At 38.0% G+C, this 21832-nt stretch overlaps 1 protein-coding gene across 3 annotated transcripts in view; it reads right to left on the minus strand.

The window, feature by feature from the left end:
- The window catches only part of Fam204a (family with sequence similarity 204 member A), a 31703-nt gene extending 11361 nt beyond the window's left edge, over nucleotides 1–20342 (minus strand). Inside the window, exons 1-6 of one of the 3 annotated variants that reach the window (XM_047553845.1) lie at nucleotides 20189–20342; nucleotides 14242–14483; nucleotides 13653–13740; nucleotides 13471–13501; nucleotides 13201–13300; nucleotides 3590–3679 (exon numbers count right to left, since the gene is read on the minus strand). In XM_047553845.1, the coding sequence (XP_047409801.1) occupies nucleotides 3590–3679; nucleotides 13201–13300; nucleotides 13471–13501; nucleotides 13653–13740; nucleotides 14242–14483; nucleotides 20189–20249 (612 nt within the window). In that variant the 5' untranslated portion in view covers nucleotides 20250–20342. Of the gene's footprint in view, nucleotides 1–3589; nucleotides 3680–13200; nucleotides 13301–13470; nucleotides 13502–13652; nucleotides 13741–14241; nucleotides 14484–19726; nucleotides 20160–20188 lie in introns of those variants that run through there. The other 2 variants (XM_047553846.1, XM_047553847.1) reach the window with 2 other exon arrangements.
- Between the last annotated feature and the right edge of the window lie 1490 nt (nucleotides 20343–21832).

A 21832-nucleotide genomic window follows, 5' to 3' on the forward strand; every position in this document is an offset into this window, starting at 1 on the left:
AGGGGCATGCTACTGAACAAGTGGCCTCCACTCTTCAAAATCACCAAGGCCCTGAGAAACAGAGTGAGAAACTGATGGAGATTAAGGATAAAGGAAAGCCAACAAAATGCAGGAAACCATAATTGTATTTTGTTATTAAGGAAATTAGTAAGACAACTGGTAAATTTAAAGTATGCAGAATAGAGAGAAAAAATACAAATTTCCAACTTTCTCATAGTCTGAATAAATTTTTTTTAAAAATTAAGTAAAGTGTGTTCAACTAGAAGTTTCAGCATTACTAACTCTATTAAAAGGAACACAACCTACAGCAGGGGTGCCACTCTTAAACAGAAAAAGACGACAAGAAATGGATAGCCATCAGTGGATCACATGGAGCCATATTTAATGCTGTAGTACAGTCTTAACTTTATCCTTCTCCTTTCTTCCTTTACCAAGGAAAAATCTGAAGCCACTGACTGGCCTGGGCACTCTGCTGTCAGTTGCCATAGCATTTGGAAGAGATCAGATAATATGCAACTCTTGGGCCTTAGAAAAGGAAGGCTGGATAAAGAACAATGATGGGAGACCAGTTTGCTTGAGTCCTGTGATCCTGAACGGACCAGAGAAGAGACAGAAATTCACAGTACTTCTAACAGCAATAGTGCAGCCCTGCTTATTTTTCTTACACAACTATATTAGGCTTTACTGGAACTATCTAGTGATTCCAGACCAGCCAGCATCAGAGAACAACCAGTAACACATTTCTAGAATTTTTTTTTTTTTTTTTTTGTAGTGCTGGGGATCGAACCCAGGGCTTTGTGCTTGCAAGGCAAGCACTCTACCAACTGAGCTATCTCCCCAGCCCCAGAATTTTGAAAGGGATTCAAGAGAAACTTGCTCAACATATAACCCAATATGGAATATGTCATCACCAGTGATAGATTTAAGTACCAGTTCTCTGATGGCCTTTTGTTCCTGATTCAAATGACACTGCCACCAGCTTCCATAACCCCCAACTTAAGTGTGAAGTAGACCAGTGACTGATTATTGCTGTCTTGTGTGCTCTCCAGTCCCTGAAAGCCCCCTCAGATCTTGAGCCACTGCTCCCTATCCCCACCGGCATGTCTTACTAGACTGCCCCTTGTCAGAGCCATGAAAAATACCTACCCACTGGAGCCTCTTCCAGCCACACAAGCGTTGCCCCTCCCCACCATTCCCTGATGATTACATGGTCAGGTCTACAGAATTTGGAGATCGGATACATTACTGGTGTAACTTGGCTATCTCATGAATCATCTACACTCTCAAGCTGGCCAAGAAACTAAGCCACTATTCTTAACAGCACTTCTACGGAAATATAAGTTCCAAGTGCCAGATAGTTTACTTGCAGAGAAACAACAGATGCTATGTTTATTGAGTGGAATTTTTAAAAGGTTATCTTTGGCACACAGTTTTTCAGGTAGGGACATACTGAAGAAGCTACTATAACACTAAAATTCTACTAAGTTTGTGGTACCAGTCAACACACTATCAAATTCATTTCATTAAAATCCTACAATATGTACAATCAGAAAAATGAGAAATTACACTCCATTTATGTATGATCTATCAAAATGCATAATGCATTCTACTGTCATGTGCAATTAGAATAAAAAAATTTTTTAAATAAAACAAAATGTTATACCTTTGTCTTTCTGTTCCAAAGCAGAGTTCATTACTATTGCTATTATATCCTATGAGACCTATACCCAATGAATTGTAACATGGTTATTATGAGTAATTGAGCATAAATATTACAAGATGAGAAAGGAAGATGTCTTACAAGAAAAAAGCAAATATTATAAACTTTTTGTGATGCAGCAAATCCACTTCTGGGTATATACTCAAAGAACTGAAAACAGGATTTAAAAAGATATTTGTACACTCATGTTCACAGCAGCAACATTCAGTTGTGCATAAACAAAACATAACGAACACCCAAAGTCTAACAAATACCTACAGAGTATTGGTAAGTCTGAAAAAGGAAGGAAATTCTGACAAATACTAGGACATTGATAGACTCTGAAGATGTCACATCACAAGGACAACATGATTCCACTTGTCATAGGTATGTATCTATGAGAGAGAGTCATGTTCAGAGCGGGGGTTGTCCTGGGCTGCATGAGGGAAGAACAGGAGGCCACTGCTGAATGGGTTCCGAGTTTCAGTTCTGCAAGATGAAGAGACTTCTGGAGAAGGACAGTGGTGATGGGCTGCACATTGAAGAGGACATACTTAATGCCACTGAATGGGCACTTAAAATGAGTCAAAAGGAAAATTTTACGTATGTTTTGCTGCAATGAAAAACTTTTTAAAAAATGTCAGCTTATTTTCCTAAAAGCCATGTAACTATGATTTATGCTGCTGGTCAATGCCCCTAAATGAAGTCCACAGCTTTATAGTTTCCATGATATTAGCCATTAACACATATATGCACACAAATTATACAACAGAAGTATTTAATGTGAAAAATAATTTTAAAGGGATTAAATAAAAAAAAGGTAATTCTGGAATCCCTAAGGATCTCTTTTCAACTTTTTTCCCCACATGAAAATATAAAATTTACAAGATTCAGCAAAAAAAAAAAAAGGGGGGGGAAAACACATACACAAAAGTCACAACAACCATTTAATGGTAAATTTTTTGTTATTGTTTTGTTTTTTGGGGGGGCGGGCATCTGATGATGGAAGAGTTCAACAGTATTTCCACAGAATAGTCCACAGAGATAATAAGTTTATCCCTGATCTCTAGAAGTAAATCTCACCTCCAAGTGAGCTAGAATCTGCACATGGCCAGCAGTTCACACAGATGGCCCAACAATGTCCTATACATAACTAAGCACAGGAGCAGTTAGGCCTAAGAATAAGTAAAGATCCAGGCACTAAAAATAAAAACTAGGATAGATATTTTCTTTTTCCTAGAAAGAACAAAAATTACAAAACAGAAACAACAACAAAATGCATGCCAAAATGAGCTCTTCAGTCTATGTGGGATATTAATTTTCAATGGGAAGAATCCCCTTGTTCCCAAGAAGCATAATTTTCCTATTGCCTTCTGTAGTTGGAAAAAGAATATTCAAAACACCTGTTTTCTTATACTATGGACTACAAGGAGAAAAGGTAAGCGATTCGTTAGGGCTGAGAGGGCTGTGCAGAGTAAGCAGTAAAAAGCACTGTAATAGGTTTAAGGAAAGGCTGAGGGCTGACTTCGGAATGTATGGATGCCCTGGGGAGAGTTAAACTTAGTTAAAGACACAAGGGGCTGGGGCTGGGGTCATGGCTCAGCGGTAGAGCACGGCCTAGCATGCATGAGGCCCGGGGTTCCGTCCTCAGCACCACATAAAAATAAAATAAAGGTATCGTGTTCACCTACAACTAAGAAAGCTAGTCTTTTAATCATATCTGGGAAAAACACTCTAATCTAGGTATGTAAAAGTAGGGTTTGGATATCAATGTATGGATTGTTTCCAACATTAAGTTTTAGTTAATACTGAGCTTATTAATGATCACAAAAAGAGTGCATATTCATTTTAGAAAACAATGAAATACAGTTTGGAATCGGTCTGACCCACCTCTCGAGTAGCAAGCTGGTTGCTGAGTTCTTCAGCCTTCTCCACATCCCATTCCTCCACAGCCTGGTCTATCTGCTTTTCAAGACCTGACTATAAAAGAAAGAAATCTAAAAATTAAGGGTACAAATGAAAAGCATGCATTTCTTAGCCAACATTATGTCACAGGACTACACCAAATGGTCTGCATGTATCACACATAACCCTATCTGGTGGTTGTTACTATCCCATTCACAAATGGAAAGTCCCAGAAACATTACATGACTTACCCAAGATCATATAATTCTTAACTAACAATAAAAAGAAGATGCAAATTGGATTCTTGTGACTCCAAAAACAATGCTTTCCCTTAATAATAACACTATTCATGGTAATAATATTTAAAAATTATGAAGAGCTTCTCATGTGGTAGATCCTGGGTTTAGTACTGGTAAGAAAGTTCATTTAACCCTATAATAATTCCATAAAATAATACTGTTACCCTGTTTTAAAGATGAGGAAACATAGTTCTGAACTCCCTAACTTAGCCACACTTAAGTTACATGAATATAGTTTTGCTCAGACCCTGCAAGGCTGTCCCCTATAGCTCAAGATTTTCACTCAACAACCCTTCATCATATTTGACTAAGAGGACTAAGTTGAATATTAAATATGGGAGTAAATCACATTTCATTTCCCTATGGCATTCTCTTAATTTACTAAAGATGCTTCAAAAATTTGTAATTATAATATTCATGGGGTTACCAGACTAGGCAGAACTCAACACACATTTATGGAAAGATGCTCTGACATAAATAAATAAATAGAGTTGTAAAAATAATTGCTAAAGAAAATAATTTTTTTTAAAATGGCCTAACACCTTAAATTATACTACAGAGCCTTAGTAACAAAAATGGCATGTACGGTACTGGCACAAAAACTGATATGTAGACCAATGGTACAGAAAGGAAGACACAGTCAAATCCACATAAATACAGTTATCTCACACTTGACAAAGGGGTCAAAAACATACACTGGAGAAAAGCAAGCCTCTTCAACAAACAGTGCTGGGAAACCTGGAAATCCATATGTAGCAAAATTAAATTAAACCCCTGTCTCTCACCCTGCACAAAAATCAACTCAAAGTGAATTAAGGACTTAGGCATTAGAACAGAGACCCTGCGACCAACAGAAGAAGTAGTAGGCCCAAATCACCACCACGCATACTTAGGAACTGACTTCCTTTAACAAGACTCCTAAAATGCAAGAAGTAAAATCAAGAATCAATAAATGGGATGGAATCAAACTAAAAAGCTTCTTCACAGCAAAGGAAACAATCAGTAACATGAAGACAGAGTCTATAGAATGGGAGAAAATCTTTACCACATGCACCTTAGATAAAGCATTAATCTCCAGGATAAAAAACAAACAAATAACCCAATCAATAAATGGGCTAAGGAACCAAACAGACACTTCACAGAAGAAACATAATCAATTGACAAATATATGAAAAAATGTTCAATATAAATCAAAACTACACTGAGATTCCATCTCACCCTAGTCACAATGGCAATGATCAAAAATACAAGCAACAATATAAGTTGGCAAGGATGTGGGAAAAAAGGTACACTCATACATTACTGTTAGGACTTCAAATTGGTACAACCACTCTAGAAAGCAGTAGGGAGATTCCTCAGAAAACTTGGAATGAAATCACCATTTGACTCAGTTACCCCACTCCTAGGTTTATACCCAAAGGATTTAAAATCAGCATACTACAGCAATGCAGTCACATCAATGTTTACAGCAGCTCAATGCAAAATAGCTAAGCTATGGAACCAACCTAGGTGCCTTTCAGCAGATAAATGGATAAAGAAATTGAGGTATATATACACAATGGAATATTACTCAGTCTTAAAGAAGAATGAAATTATGGCATTTGCCAGTAAACTGATGGAACTGGAAAATATCATGCTATGTGAAATAAGCCAATCCCAAAGAATCAAAGGCGGAATGTTTTCTCTGATATGCGGATGCTAATTCACAATAAGGTGAAGGGAAGGGGAGGGATAGGGAAGAATAGAAGTACTTTGGATTACACAGAGGGGAGTGAAAGGAGGGCAGGGGGTATGGGGACAGGAATGACAGAACAAATAGAACATTATTACCCTATGTGTATATATGATTACATGACCTGTGTAACTCTACAATACATACAACCAGAAGTTATACTCCATTTATGTATGATGTGTCAAATGTACTGTCATGTAAAACTACTACTACGAAAAAAAATGGTCTAACATATGCTTCTTGTAAGAAAATCTTATTCTAACAATGATTTCCCTAGGGTATCTTTAAACAACCACATATTCAGTTAATATTATCTTACAGATTTCTCCCTCCTTATGTAACAACAGAAGTCCTAAGAACATCTCTCCCATCAGTATATTGCTTGATTATTCAAGTCAACTGAGAGAAAATTTGTTCCTGGGTAGCCTTGTTGAAATGATACTTAAAAAACAAAACTGTAATCTGAGACACTATTACCCTATATACATATATAACTCTACAACCAGTGGGATTCCACATCATGTACAACCAGAAAAATGAGAAATTATACTCCATCTATGTATGATGGATCAAAGTGCATTCTACTGTCATGAATAACTAATTAGAACATCAACAACAAAATTAACATTAAAAACAAAACACTGGAGAAGCAGTCCAGTGAGGTCATCACCAATGTCCATCATTAAGTGAAGCCTATTCCTTCTCAAAAACCCACCTAAGGGCCTGGGAGGTCAACAACCTTTCTCACTTGATCTCAACAGCAGCTAGAGATCCTCATCAATGGCCCTTCATCATCTTTGACCCTAGCTAGGCCACACGGCTCTAATGCCCTCTTCCCGTTTTTGTCTATTCTCCAGATTTTCTGCAGAAGTCTTCTGGACACCCTGGACTCACGTTTTAGCACTCTTCCTTGTTAGGAAGCTTTAATCCTACGCTCCTCAGAAGTCAAGGGCAGTGCCACTCCAGCTCTGGTCCACGTCGTGGTCTGTGCGCAGAGCCAATCCATGAATTGTTTTGGTCCAAGCAAAGCTAAGGAACTTGTGCCAGAATGCAAGATCAACTTCATGACTAACACAGTTCTGTCTGCATGACTTAGATTTTTCTCAGTCTCATCTTTGGCAATGCTGTGCTTCCTAATCTCTGGTCACATTTACCATTTTATGAACGTTCTCGTGCCTCTGATGTGCTTCCCTATGAATGTTCTTAATCATTCTTTCAGGCTTACATCAAATGTTACCTTATCTATGGCCCTATGTAATTTCTCAGTCTGCCACCCTCTCCCGTGCCCCACACCAGCCTGCACATCACTCTGTTGTCACTGGCCCTCCTGTCTCCCTTCAGCACTTACTGATCTGACATGCTATCTTCCTCTCTTGGGCTCTATGCTCAGTAAGGGCAGACTCTTTGTGTCACTGGCATGCTGTGTCCCCAAATCCAGTCAGTTCCTCCCACATAAGAGGTACTCACTCACTCACTGAGAGAATATTCACAGTGAAGTATCAACTTTTGCATCCATACTGCAGGACCCACCCATACTGGGAACATTCATTACATATCCACTGCTTTGAAATCACCCCAAGGGAATTCCACAACAGTAACATTGAAGTAATAATGCCCCCATGATTAAAAAAGGGTGGGTGACACACGTTATGACACTTGTTTACTCAAAATCTATCTAGTTACTAAAATATATATTCCCTGAGGGCATGTGAAATATGCCCATCTTGGGCTCCAGGAGTTTAGTTTACCTGCATCTAGAACTTCGTATTTAATATTTAACTTACAATGGAAATAGTCATTTTAAAAATGTTGACAGCCTCCCCTTCCTGTGCAAAATATTATCTCCTCAAATGATACTGAGATAGATGAAACAAAACATCAGTATCAAATTCAATTGCCCTTGCATCACAAATTCTAGGTAGTCTGACACCTCAACTCAGAGCCCATCCATCATTCAGTCAACCCAGACTTGCTCCAATCTTTTAATTCGGCAACCTGCTCAGGAATCCATTCGTAAACCTGCCTTGCTCGTTCCCTTCCAATTATCTAGGCTTCCTGAGATTAAAGACCAGATGTTGTATCCCTTATACCAGAACCTAGAAGGACCACAGACAAGTGAGGGAAGAGGAATCCACTCAATTCTTGCTACTAACACCCAAGAATAAATAAGCAGTCTGCTGAGTTATTCTCAACTTGTTAATGTCCCTTTGTTTACCATGGAGCTACAGCTTAAAATTTAATGACACAAAGGAGAGAAAGCAAAAACACTCCTCCTTTTTAGAAACTCATATTAACTACTAAATCTCAAGGTATAATTTTCACTTAAAAATTAATCAGTTAAATTTACAAATCGATCTTTTCACTATCAAAAGTTTTCTATTCACCCAGTCATTCAGAATAGCAAAATGTGGTCACAGTTCTGAGTAGATGAGGTACTTATAAGCCTCAGTTCCTCAAAGATAATTAAAGGACTGGCTTGAATGACTAACACTTCCTCCAAGAATAAAATCCTAGCTTTCTACTGCATTTCCAACTTTGGTTTTAGTTCAAGTTTTTTGTTTTGCTTTGTTTTCCTTAACATTCATGAACTTTTGCTAGATAAAACTATTTCTTCCTTTCTTCTTCCCTTCTTTCTGATAATTTACTAAAGTAAAATATAATTGCTCCTTAAAAATTTTATAGTTCCATGTGGACACCCAAGCTTTCTGTTTCTGTAAGAACACAGTAACATTCCAAATACATTCAAAATGCTTATATTAATAAAAAAAAATTCTTCTATAAAACATTCCCATCTCCTTAAGACCCTAAGTTCACAGCAGTTTAAAAAGAGCATAGGTCGGGAGATGAGATCTGGGCTCAGAAATCAGCTCCTACACCTATGAACTAAGCAATCCTGGGTGAGTTTCTAACCCCATTGAGGTGAAGGTACTTTGAATACCTGAAATGAGAATAAAACCACACTCTCTGCAATGTTATGGTCAGGATCAAAGAAGCTACATGTAAAATATCTAGTCACATTTTCAGAATATAATGATCACTCATTCAAAACAGTAAGTTGCTCCTATATCTAAATATCCAGATATCACAATGCAAAGAGAAAGCTTCTCTTTCTATGACTATAGACCTTGTCATAGTTCTTCAAGGGCTCACATCCAGAGACCCAAGAATTCAATTTTGAGTCAGTAAAGAGTCCCATGAAATAAGATTTCAGTATTAAAGTTTTTTTAAAAGTCTTAAACTGAACCCAAGAGCAGCCTTTAAGTAACTTGTTCAGGACATCTTCCACACCAGAGAAGAGGCAAGAAGCAGAGCACCGCTGACCGTGGTGATGCTTCTGGTGTGCTTCTAACTTGCCTTTTGGCTAGAATGAAAATTCAGGTCAAGATATGTATCAGCACAAACAGATTAACTGAGGAATGGCAATTTGTCCACAGGTGGAAAATTCACCTAAGGGCAGTACCTCACAGGTTCCCATGAGGCAATTACTAACCTCTAATTAGTAAAGTTTTGCTGCAGATGTCAAGAATATGGCTACACAAGTAAGAAATTTATGGGTACCAGGTTTAAACTGTAGACCAATTGCCCAAATATGTATTTGCAGAATATCCTTTACTGTGTGATTAAAGGTTTTTAGGTCAAACTGTATCACAATATATTTCTATGAAAATTGTACTACTAAATATTATTTTGATACTTCACTGAGCTTCTGAAGCATAACAACAAATTAATTGTCTACTGAAGTTTGCTTTACTATAACTGGACTCAACTATCTAGGAGAAAATGAGATGATTTCTCCATAAACAAGAGGGGGAAACAACCTTTATATATAAACATATAGCACACATTTACAAATACGATTTTTTTGCCTTTATGTATAAAATTATACATAAAGTTGAATCAAGAAAGCAAAAACTAAGTTCAGCAGTTAAAGAAAAATCTAGACTTAGGACCAAATGACTGTTTAAACTCTCATTTCACTTCTTACCTGCTCTGTTTGTTTTGTAGGCAAATCACACTGGCTTCAGTTCTTTCATCTCTATTGTGAGAATAATATTGGCCCTGCCTACCTGCCCCACAGGGATCACATAGGGATCAAGAGAGAACGCTTTGTAGCTGATACCAGGGGAGCTTCCAGGTAACCCCACAACACACCCCACAGCTCCGCCTTCCTGCTCCTTCCTGCCCAAGAGAAGGCAGCCAAGGCTTTTATCTGATCTATGCTCTGCAGTTGCACATAAGACCTGGGTGGAAAAGATATTTTTTTTACCAGTTTGAAAGAGCTCCACCATACAATAGCAGTTTCCGCTCATGAACACCTTTTAAAAACCATCAGACATTGTACAATTACTGTAAAAATTATTAAAGTACTTTTGGCTTTCATGTCAAAAAGTATCCACAGACTATCGGAACTCCTTCAATAATGAGTGCTAACTAATCAAATTGATTTAACTAAAGAACACTTGAGACATTTATAATGAAATTGACGAGTGAAGTTATTCTACAGAAATTCCCACAGATTTAAAATAATTATGTTATCATTACAGAATTATTAGCAAGTCTCAGAACTTCTGCCAGAAACACAATTATGGCTGTATTTAATACAAAGACTATTTTGAAACAGTTTTGGATATTAGGAAAATTGCAATTTAAAAAATACAAGCCTCCTTCCACTGTCCGACAAGCAGGTGATAGGAGTGCTATAAATACACCTTCTAGGCTGAGCAACAGTTTCAGATTGGCAGTATTCCAAAAACTAAACACTGTGGGACAGACACAAGATTAAGAAATTTGTTTTGCTTTACCATTACTGAGGGTTGAGTGAATACAAAATTAAAAGGCTCTCTGAGATATCATAACAGATCAGCCTCTGCTCCAGAGAAATAAAATAATAGACTGAAAATCCATGCTGGTTCATCCATGCTGCATCAGGCTGCATCAGGTTTTGATGATCCTCACGAGATTTCATGAACAGCAGCTACTATCTGCTGAACTTACATTTACTCATAGCTTTTATCTTGGTGCCTCCGATGTGGACATTCTTTAAAGTTTATTTACTCTGTTGGATTCACAGCAGAGACTTTAGCACCACAGCAAAGGGGGTGACATGTAAAACCACAATCCCAAATCAAAGTACGAGCATGGACTTACTGGCATGCAATTACACTGAACTCCCAAGAGAACATGAAATAATTTGGCTTCACTAAATCCTTCCTTCCCTTTTATGTTTGCATTTATTTGTAGAATATGAAGTGCTGGCAAAATCCTGGCCAGCATCAGTTTTCTTGTTTAGAAAATTGTCATAACTTTCTTAGCCAGCTGCCACACAGAGGAATGTCTGCATTAACAAAACCCAGATTTATAAAATAGATCAACGGGTAATTACAACAGGATTTACAGCAATTTCCCTTAAACAGAAGATCTCACTTTTAAAATGGTATTTGACTTATTTTCTTCTAGAACATAGCTAGTGCATAATGTGAAATAGAACACCAGTTCCTGAGTTATTTAAAAGATTTTTGTATAAAGAATTCTAGAATTCTGTACTAAAGTAACTTCACATAAATTACAAATTCCAGACAATGAATAAGAGCTAGTATAACTAGCCAGGCTTAAGATGGTACAATTTCATATGTAATCTCTAAGATAGATTATAAAAAATATTCTCTAAATTTCTAGTTTTTAGAATGCCTGAAAAGTTCATTTTGTGGCTTTAACCTCACTAAAACAATTTAGATAATCTAATCAGTAGTTGTGAGGAAACATAACAAACATTCTAATTGCAAATCACCGAATTCATAAGTAAAACTTCAAAAACAAATGCCCAGTAGAACCAATTTAACCATTTATTTCTTAATGAACAATCCAATCAAGCAGCTGGACTCTCCAAATCTGCCACAGATGGCACTTAGATCAGAATGCTCAGTACCATTCTCCTCCCTTATATTTTAAAAAGATCTGTTACAATCGAGAACATCCCCCTTCACAAAGCCCTTCTCCAAGTCCACCAGAATCTCAAGGGTCAGGAGCATGGCAATGACACAGGCAAACAGTCACCATCCATTCTAGAGTGAACCTAGGGAACTGAGAATGGGTCATGAAACCTGAGTTTTACTTTCAACCCTACCAGTTATCTTTCTTTGTTAGAAATTTTAGCATTTTTGCATCATGCTTAAAGGAGATTGCTCAGAAGAAATAATTAGCTGCAGCAGAAAGCAATCTTAGTTCCACTTACCCAGTGTTCTAGGGACTATTTTTGGATAGTAATTCTTTGCAAAGTTAAAATAAAAATTCACATGTAAAATTCTGTCGTGACAGTTGCTTGATGTATGTACCCTCAGTGACAAAACCGCCCAATGATGGATTTAAAACCAGAGGATTTGTCACAAGAAATACCAACTGATCAAAAAATGGCACACAGATGCCTACACAGCAATGACTCATGTAAGACGCACAAATCTACACTATACACAGGAGACATTACACCTGGGCTTCAGCCATCTCCCTATCATTCTGCACCACCAACACCCTGCTATGTGAATATGTGAGTTACTCTTCCATTCAAACCTTTACCAGGTTCTACAGACTGAAACTCAAAACATGTACCTCAACCTCAGGCTCTTTTCCAAGCCTCCTATCACATTTTATTAAGTGCCTACTCTGTTCCTATATCCCAGTTAACACCCATGACCCAAACTGAATTCTGAATAGGCTCCAGTGTAAATCTTTTCCCCTCCCAAACTTTCTCATCTTCATAACTGGCATTATTGTGCCCACCACTACATAAAGCACAACCTTGGTTTCCTCTTCCTCCTATTCTTCAGAACCTTACAAGCCATGCACAGTCAAATACTGTCAATTCTACTTCTACACTATGCCTCAGATCCGCCCACTTTTCTCCATCCTCAGCAGCACCATTCTTGTTCAATTCACCATCATCTCATGCCTAGAAATTTCTTAACTGTTCTGTTCTCATCTACTTTTGTTGCCTCGCAATTGATTTCTCCAGTAAGAGCTGCGGCAATCTTTTTAACCTAAAATTATATCAAGTCATTCTTCTGACATAAAACCCTTTAAAGAGGCTCAACTGCACTGTGAGTTAAACCCACTTCATGACTATGCCCTCTGAAGTCCTACTCAAGTCCCTGTCCATCAGTCTTTCCAATCTTAACTTAGGTAACTGTGCTCCATGCAGATGACAGTTCAGCCAGGTTGGCTTTCTTACAGTTACTTAAAGGTGCCTGATGACCCTTCCCCATAACTTTACCTATGTTGTTGCTTCTGAATGATCATTCTTTGGTCATTTCATACTGTTCAGGTCTCACCGAAATGGCATCTTCTGAGAAAGGCTTTTCCTCACCTCTCAAGCTAAAGTGAGGCCCTATTTTAATTTTTGTTGCGATAATCTGTTCTTTTCCTTTTTAACACTTTTTAAAAAATGTTTCTCTATATCTTTTTGGTACACAATTAGCATATTCACTTTTGGATGAACTAATGGACAAGTACCTTAGGCAAGGCTAATCAAAAATATATTCTACTAGTAAACATAAGATACTAAAAGATCTTACCTTGTCAACCCTTTTCTTTTTAACAGGCGGTTCAAATCTATCATTGGCTCCAAAGTACTGAGTAAGCTCCTTCCATTGGGTTTCATTTAAAGGCTGTTCACTGCAAAAAGACAAAAAATTATTTTATTCATTTTTATTTTTACTATTTTTAATTGGTTACTACAATTACTAGTTTTTATATTTCATCAAGATCAGAGATTAATAGCTGAGCTATTGGACAAGTTCTACAAATACTGCCTAGAATAGACAACTATTTTAAATTCTACCTACCTATGAGATTCTTTTTCATTCTTCAATTTATCTGAAAAGAATTCACAAAGCATCAATATTTAAATATTTGGCTTATTATTTTAAAATCATATTTTCAAAAAATTATTTAACCCAATTAGTCACAATTCAACACTAGCACTATAGACAATGTGAATGTAAAACAAAAAGCAAAAGAGAAAAACCTTTTCTGGAGCGTTTTCTCTTTTTCCCTCTGAATCGTGAAGCTGAGGTTTTCTGTTCAGAATGTTTTTTATGCAATTCTTGAAATTTCTATGTGAAAGTAAAAATAAGAAAAAAAAAAAAAAAACACTGAGAAACAAAGATATTTTGAAGAAAAACATGCATTTAAAAACCAAATGTGTTAAGTAATAAAAATATTTATATTCTGGCATTTATAAGGTTGAAAATAGAGTTCTTGAGATACACTATTCCCTGAAGATAGAACCTGAGTTTTGAAGTTCATCTGTTTTGATAAAAGCTGTTGGATAGTTGAGACTGAAATGCAATAACTCATAGATAGATAAAATGAAGTTAGAAACCCATCATATACCACACATCAGGCAAAATAATGTATTCCTTCCACTTTTTATGAAAAACAAAGTAAAAATGAAAAGCATCTAAGTGGCTGATGACTCAAAGGGCAGTGAAAGCATTCAAAGCCCACCATCCCTATCCACTCATCATAAGAACACACACACTGACCAGGCAGAGAAACTAAGCACACGCATGCACACACAGGTTTTCATGTGAGCATGTTAGGAAAAAACCTACATTCCACAAATTTAAAGGAATTCCAGAAGGGCATTCTTCATACGCATCTGCATTGGCCTCTGTTTCTGTTTTTGGTCCATCTGCTGGGAAACTTGAGATTTCTGTGTCTCTATTAGCCCCATCCTCCTTATCTTCCTGTAAGTCAAGTTCAGACTTCTCCAGTGTGACTTCGTCTTCAGAACTCGATTCAACATCACTTTCATTCAGGCCAGGAGGCAGCAGTCCATTCCACATCTTTTCTTCTAGAAGAAAAAAAATGAATGTAGACATACAAAGTAGCCATGGAAACAATTTCAAAATCATTTTAAAAAACGCCCCTGAAGCCTGGGAAGTCTTATCAATGGTTAGAGAACAGTCTGTCTAAACTTGTTTAAATATAAAATGTGATGCATCCTCCACATTAAAATAGCTAAAACCTTCACTTCAGTAAGTTAAAGAAACATTTAAAAGTAGTTTAAACTAGTTTGTTACAACACACATCTAAAGGAAATAAGACCTCAATTTGCTAATATATGAATAAATTTATCCTGAAACATGAAATTCAGGAGAGAATTGCTCAAGAATGTGAAATGTCTAATGATATATTCTATAGGAAATTTAAGAATTCAAGTATTATATTCCAAGCTATGCCAAGTAGAGTAAATAAAGATGGAAGTTTCACCCATGTCTGAATGTAGAAAACTTTTAGGGAACTTAACTGTTTAAAGAGCAGGGAAAGAATTACTTAAAGGGTAATTTTAAATTGACTAAGCAATGTGAATAAGGTATAATAGTAAAAAGAATACCCTAGTTTTCTATTTTATACCATTTGCTAAACTGACACTAAATGAAATATAATTCTAACAGCTTAACAAAGCATACAGCTTTTTTAGTAACAATACTATATTTGGAAAACTAAAGTTAAAGTTCAGGATAATTAGCATTAATTGTCTACTAATTGGTAGAATCACTGGTAGAGAGAACATATGCCATTCGTAGAATCATTAATTTTAATAAACATTTCTAAAAAAAATCAGAGTTGTAATCATTTGCTAAAATTATGATAATTGAGTACATTTTCATCATTGGTTTCTATGACACTATTTTTATAAATACGTATTGAAACAAAACCAATTCATTCAAAAAATAAGTCTAAAATAGAAAAACTGGTTATACTGTTTATAATTTATTACATATCAAAAGAAATGAAACAGAAGGACAGAAATCTGCTTTGTGGAGTTTTCAGTCAATTGTGACTAACCTAGCAAGATAATCAACTATACTCTGAAAAAAAAGACATCAGGAGATTTGGCATTAATCTCAATAATTTTCTTTTAAGGACCTCTTCTTGGGTCCAAAGAATCAGATCTTATTTTTTTTGTGGGTTTAGTCCAGCCTCATCAGTTGCTGGTTTTCTAAAAATATCCTCACTTTTTAAGAGGAAGGACTCTGCTGTCTAATTGCTCCAACTGGAATACCAACTCCACCACCCACAAGTGGTATAAAGAAATCATTTACCATCTCTGACAGTTTCTTTATCTGTAACAGGGACAATTACACTGCTCATAAGGTTATTCTGAGGATTAAATGAGATAAGCCACTCAACATAGTATTTAGGAAGTTCTGGGGGCTTAATAAATAGTTCCCTTTTTTTTTTTGGAGGTGGTACTGGGATTGAACCCAGGGTCTTGTGCATGCTAGGAAAACACTCTACCAAATGAGCTATATCCCCAGCCCTTATTAAGTCCCTTTTGATATTATTATCTCTGAGGCTATGTGTTGCATTTTTATCATTTTGGTAAGTGGCAGGATTCAGACTAAACTATAGTTTTGAAGTTTCTAATATTTGTGGTGCATTCACTTAGCAACTGATGCAAATTTTTTATTTCCCTGACTTCCACAGTGTGTCATAAAGTTTTTATTAAAAATTTTGGCATTTGTTTTTTTGAATGAAGCAACAAAACAAGAGGAAAACTGAAAGACCACAGCTCAAATTTCAAGTCTCCACATTTGCACAGGTCCTTCCAAAGCACTGAACTTACTTTTCTATTCAGGATATGCATTCCTTTCTTTTTTTTAAAGCAGGTCCATAAAACCTGTATCTCTTAACCTGGCCTGTGGATGTTAAAGGCTGCAAAACTGAGTACTCTTGAGCTACTTCAGTAACACAAAGGATATCATGTGAAAATATGACAAAATTGGAAAATGGCTGTTATAACATTAATAAAAATATTTCTACTGTACTGAGGAGAAAGGGGAGGAGAGTAATAATAAGCTCTAACAGACTTTGCCCCTGGTATAAAATAGACCATCTAAGAACAGTAACAAATTTCAGATTTCGATTTCTTAGCGTAAGTGCAGCCTATGTTAGAAAGCACCATTTCTCTTCTAGTCCACAGCATCTTTTACATGCTCATCTTGTGCCAGGTACTCAAGACCTTGAAAATGTAAGTATGCAAAACAAGCCAAGATTCCTAAACCCATAGAGCAACATGTATATACAGACGGCAAGTTCCTATTGATAGCAGCCAAGTGTCACTCAACTTGGACCTTAAATGGTATGTGCCTCCCCAAGGAACAGTGGCAAGGTCTCCCACGGAACCACTGTGGTAGCATCTCCACAGGGAAGCAGTCCAAGCTCTAGGCACCACTGGAGAGTAGCCTCAGTTGCACTAAGCAGGGCAGGCTTTTCCTCATCAGACCTCAAACGCTTATCCATTTTTTATTGCTTTTTGGACTTTCTCGAAATGACCTCTAGGTCCCTTTGATATGCCACTAAGAACTGTCTTCACTGATACTTACCTGACATGATCTGAGTGTATCTAAAGAAGAAAATTTTTAAAACTCTAAAAAATGCAATCTACCTCCAAATCCATAAAATAAGGGAAAATTCTAACAAGGTATTTTTTTAACATAGTTCTTTAAACTCTTCAAAGTCACACACCATTTTCCTGTGACTTTAAAAAAAAAGGAAGTATGAGGGAGACTCAGGGAGCCACTGACAAACACAGAAAACTGCTGCCCCTCACTGAGGCCTGTAAAATGGAGCAGCCTGTGTGAGAAGCAGCTCAACTGTAAACCAGCCAGTATGAAGTGGCTGCTCAGTGACTTCTACCGTGGCTCATGTTTGAAAACACCGTATTCCTATTCATAGCAAACACGTCAGTGGTGCATTTTCTAATAGGCCTCCTATTATTCCCTTTTTGGCTGTTCTGGAGGATGACTGTTGTTCACTGCAGTGTCTCTTACCTATGCCTTTCAAAGTGTATTTCTTTATTTTAAAGCACACAATTTCAAATTTCACTTTAATTGAGAAAATTTATTCAGCCATTCTCAAGAGATAGAGGAATAGACATTTAATTTTTTTCATGTACATTATAGCCAGGTCCACGTAATAGCCAACGCATTCATTCATAAGCTTTTAGTTTTTAGCCTAAAATCCATATAATTTTTAATTTAATCATTTTGGTTCCAAGGTAATTGTAAAAGATTCAGAATCTCCTTTTTTCTCAAAAGAGTTTGAATATCATCTTCTTCAACATTTCACACCTCTGGAGTTAAGATTTATGCCATCCACAAGTAACCTATAAAACATTCTATGTGTACCATGCCAAATACATCTTACTCTTGGGCTGACACAATTTACTATGAATTTATAATATTTCTGTATTGTTCTAGTTTGAGTAGCTGAGTTTTCTTTTGCCCTTGCGAACCAACCACAGATATTATTTAGTACACCTGGGCAGAAAACAATGTATCAAGAATAGGCAGAGTTTAGTGGTTCCTAATCTATGGTTTTTACCAAGCTTTATCATGATGGTAACAGGGGTCACTAAGTCATTTTCAATATTTTAAAAAACCCAAGACTTTATTTTCCCTCCCACTGAGACAATGTAATCCACCTTGAGGTAAAGAAACTTAAAACTCAGTGAGTCCATGTTCACCAGAAAAGCTGACTGATAGCTACTGACCTGAATCTTATTAGAAAAACAATGAATGGGAATAGTTCTATATACATAATCTTTCCAAATAGAGAACCCAAAAAGATATCAAAACATAATAAGAAGGGGTTCCAGACTGTACAAAGATTGAGAACTACTGGTTATAGGGGCAAAAACACTGTCTAAAAGTTAGATAATTATTTCGAGGCCTGAGCAGGTCACTATATTTGTCTGGGTCTCCATCCTTAAGTTTTAAAATGAAGGTTTGATCAGATGATCTCTGAGATGTCTGGCAGCTCTAAAATGTTTCCCTATGATCTTAGTATTATAAGTGCCACAAATGCCCAGAGCCCACCTCACTCACTTCTTGGTATAATACTCCATTCTCAACCAGTCATATCCAATCCTGATTAAAACCCAGATGATACGGTTTCTATCCTTCAACTGGCCACCCAGCCAAGATTACTAGCTTTCAGAGAGACTGCACCTCAGGTTGCTAAGAAAGGAAACGCCAGTTAAAACAGAAAACAGAACATCAAGAGGCATACAAGCAATGTGGCAGGTGCTGGTTTATTATAAATCTTCACAACTGTTCCACTAGGAACTACTGTCCAGATCCTTTTTATAGATGAGGAAACTCAGTTCCCTAATGCATTGTGATCCACTTATTTTACAAATTGATGAACCCTATGGCTTTAAATTATGAACTTTCAGACAGAAAGTTCAGATTTGAGTGGGGTAATATATTCTTAGAGGAAAAGATTTGAGAGTAGGTATGAAGAATGAATTCTAGCTTGTCCAAATTTGGTTAGGAAGAATTTTTTTTCTGTGATTTTATATACAAAAAGCTATGTAAGATGTTATACTAAACCACATACATGAAAGTCACACTTAGATGTGAATAATTCAAATGAATTAATAAAATCATCATAAAAATTAATAATATTCAAATTAATATTTCCTGGAAAACCAGGCAGCTGCTTAAAATCAAAACTCAAAGACATAACCTGAGCAGTTCAATGAATGTTTCCTGTCTCCAATATTCCAGAATTTAAATTCCATTCTCACCAAATAAAGCTCTTATACTATTTTGTATCTAATTGGAAATAATCAGAAACCTAAATCATGTCTAAATTTAATCATGCTTGTGCAATGCCCATGAACCATCATTCATCCATTAATCTGAAAGACCTTGTTAAGTAACTATACAATAATCAGTTACTGTGATTTGGAATTAATTGCCTAATTAAAATATTTGCGTGCAGGTAACAACGTAAATGTCCTATATACTTTTCTGAAATGTGTTCCCTTTTCTCAAAAAGTTACATAAAGTGCAACTGAATCACAGGCCTGAGTTCAGATTTAAGTCGACAATCCGCTTATCCGGAAAAACTATTTACTTAACAGGGTTTTGCAAGTATGCGTGAGTTAATGAACGAGGGTGTGTGTTTAGTCGGGGCCTGGAAAACACTTCCCAGACCTTTGACCTCGCATGGAAAGATTCTCAGTGGACCAGTCACATTTCGAGGCTCATTTTAAGGCGACGCCGCGGCGAGAATACTTACGGTGCTGGAGACTGCAGGAGGTGGCTCGCCGGGCTGCACAGCGCCGAGCCCCGCGGGCTCCCGGGCGGCGAGCCTCGGCCGGGTCCCCAGGCGGCAGAACCCCCTCCGGGCACAGGACCGACCGCCGCGGGCTCCGGCGCTCAGGTCCAGCCTCGGTGTTCGCACGACCTGGCGCTGTTCTCGGGATACCTCAGTGTAAACAGGAGCCTGCCCTCCGGAAGCCCCCTCGCCCCTTTTCACTTTGGCCGGGCTGCGACGGAGAAACCCTCTGCTTCTAACAGGCGGCGGAAGGCGCCGCGACGGCCGCGCCGGGGCTCCCGCGGGCCTGTTCCCGGCGCCCCGGCTAAGGAACCGTGAGGCCGCGCAGCCTGGCTCCTCCGCTGCCCTCCCGCGGCCCCCTCGGACTCTCCGCCGCAGCGCCCGAGCCAGTCGGATACCAGCCCCGCGATGAGCCCTACTCACCGGTCAGGAAGCGGCTGCCCGGCGTCCATCTTAAGACCCCGCCAACATCGCGCCTTCTCATTGGCTCCGGCGTCTCAGCCAATGGGCCGCGGCCGTTCTGGCCCCGAGGTCGCCATGGCAACAGCCTCGCTTGGCTTCCCTCCGCGCCTGGCCTGAAAGAGGCAGTTGGCGTCCTTCTTCTCTTCCCCGCCCCCTCCTTTTTCTCACCGTTTTTCTTTCTTTCGAATGGTCTTTAAGGCTTTGTTCTTCCTCCATTCCTTGCCTTACGCTGATGCGTCTGGGTGAGGAAAGTGCTGACTTCGACCTTGAACCAAGTTCGCTCCTGGAGAGAGAATGGCCCCAGATGCTCCTTGCTTTCTGGGAACCCTTTCCTTCATCCGTCCTTGCCCCTTCCCTCTCTTCTTTCCTTCCTTCTTTCTTCCCCTCCTTCTCGATTAGTGGGCGCGGTGTTCCCGGCCCCCCGCCGCTCTGGCCAGCGGAAAACCGTCCCATCTGGCGCTGCTGGGCTCGGAGCGGCCGCGCCAGAAGTTCGCCAAGTCCTTTTTGTGCGGGGCACTGTTAGGCCCTGAAGAGGGTCTGGGGAGCACAGAAAAGGAGGGAAAGCGAAGGAGCAAAAGGCACTGACGAAATGAGAGGGGCAACGAGATTGCCGTGGGAGCAGGGCTGTTGTAGAAACGCTTCTGCTTTTCAAAATAGTGTTCTGTGGTAGTGTTAAGAATACCTTCCTAGTTTCTAGTGTGTGACGACTGTAGAATAAAATACACATAAAGCCTTCAGACAGTTAAAAGGAAAAAAAAAAAAAAACTTTAAACAAATTGAATTGAGCAGTTTATTTTAGCAAATAATTGATTCTTGAGTGGGATAGCCCCTGGACAAATACAGGTTTGGAGAGCTTCACCTCTGGACAGGCAGTCGTTATAGATTAAAAGTAAAGAAGGAGGTGGAGGAGAAGGAGGTGGAGGTGAGGCAGAGAAACAGCTTGATTGGTTATAGCTGAGTATTTGCCTTATATATGGACGTGGTCTGATCAGTTGACAGACTAATTGACGGAAGCTCAGAGGCTGTGATTCACAGAAACTCAGCAACTTTACACAAAATCATACTCAAAGTTCTGTTGCAGTTGAATCTATATAGTTATTCAAATGAAGAAGTCCGAGTTAGTCCAAATTTAATTTAAAAAAAACACATTACTTGGCTCAGTGAATTTTAGTCTTAGCTATTTGTTGTTAATGTTATCAACAATACCTTTTTTAAAGCATTCTAAAGATGCATAAAAATTTTGTATTGCACTCAGTAATATATCTCAAGTTAGTGTAAAGAGTTTAAAGTAAGATAGTTAAAGTAAGAGATACTATTACTTTTAGTATGATTTGGGGGTTATAGAAAACTATTACTTAAGCTTGGCCTATCTTTTGGAAGATGCTGGAGGTCAGATGGGGTATTGAATAGTTAAATACTATGTTTCTGTGATGGAGATCCATTCTCTTGATCACATTCCCTGACTCTAGAGTACAAGCAAAGCTGAATGATGTACCTTACAGAAATAGAGCAAGCAATCATGAAATTCATCTGGAAGAATATGAAACCCAAAATAGCTAAAGCAATCCTTAGCAGGAAGAATGAAACAGGGGGTATCACAATACC

This window comes from Sciurus carolinensis, chromosome 5 (assembly GCF_902686445.1).
Source record: "Sciurus carolinensis chromosome 5, mSciCar1.2, whole genome shotgun sequence".
Taxonomy (NCBI): Eukaryota; Metazoa; Chordata; class Mammalia; order Rodentia; family Sciuridae; genus Sciurus; species Sciurus carolinensis.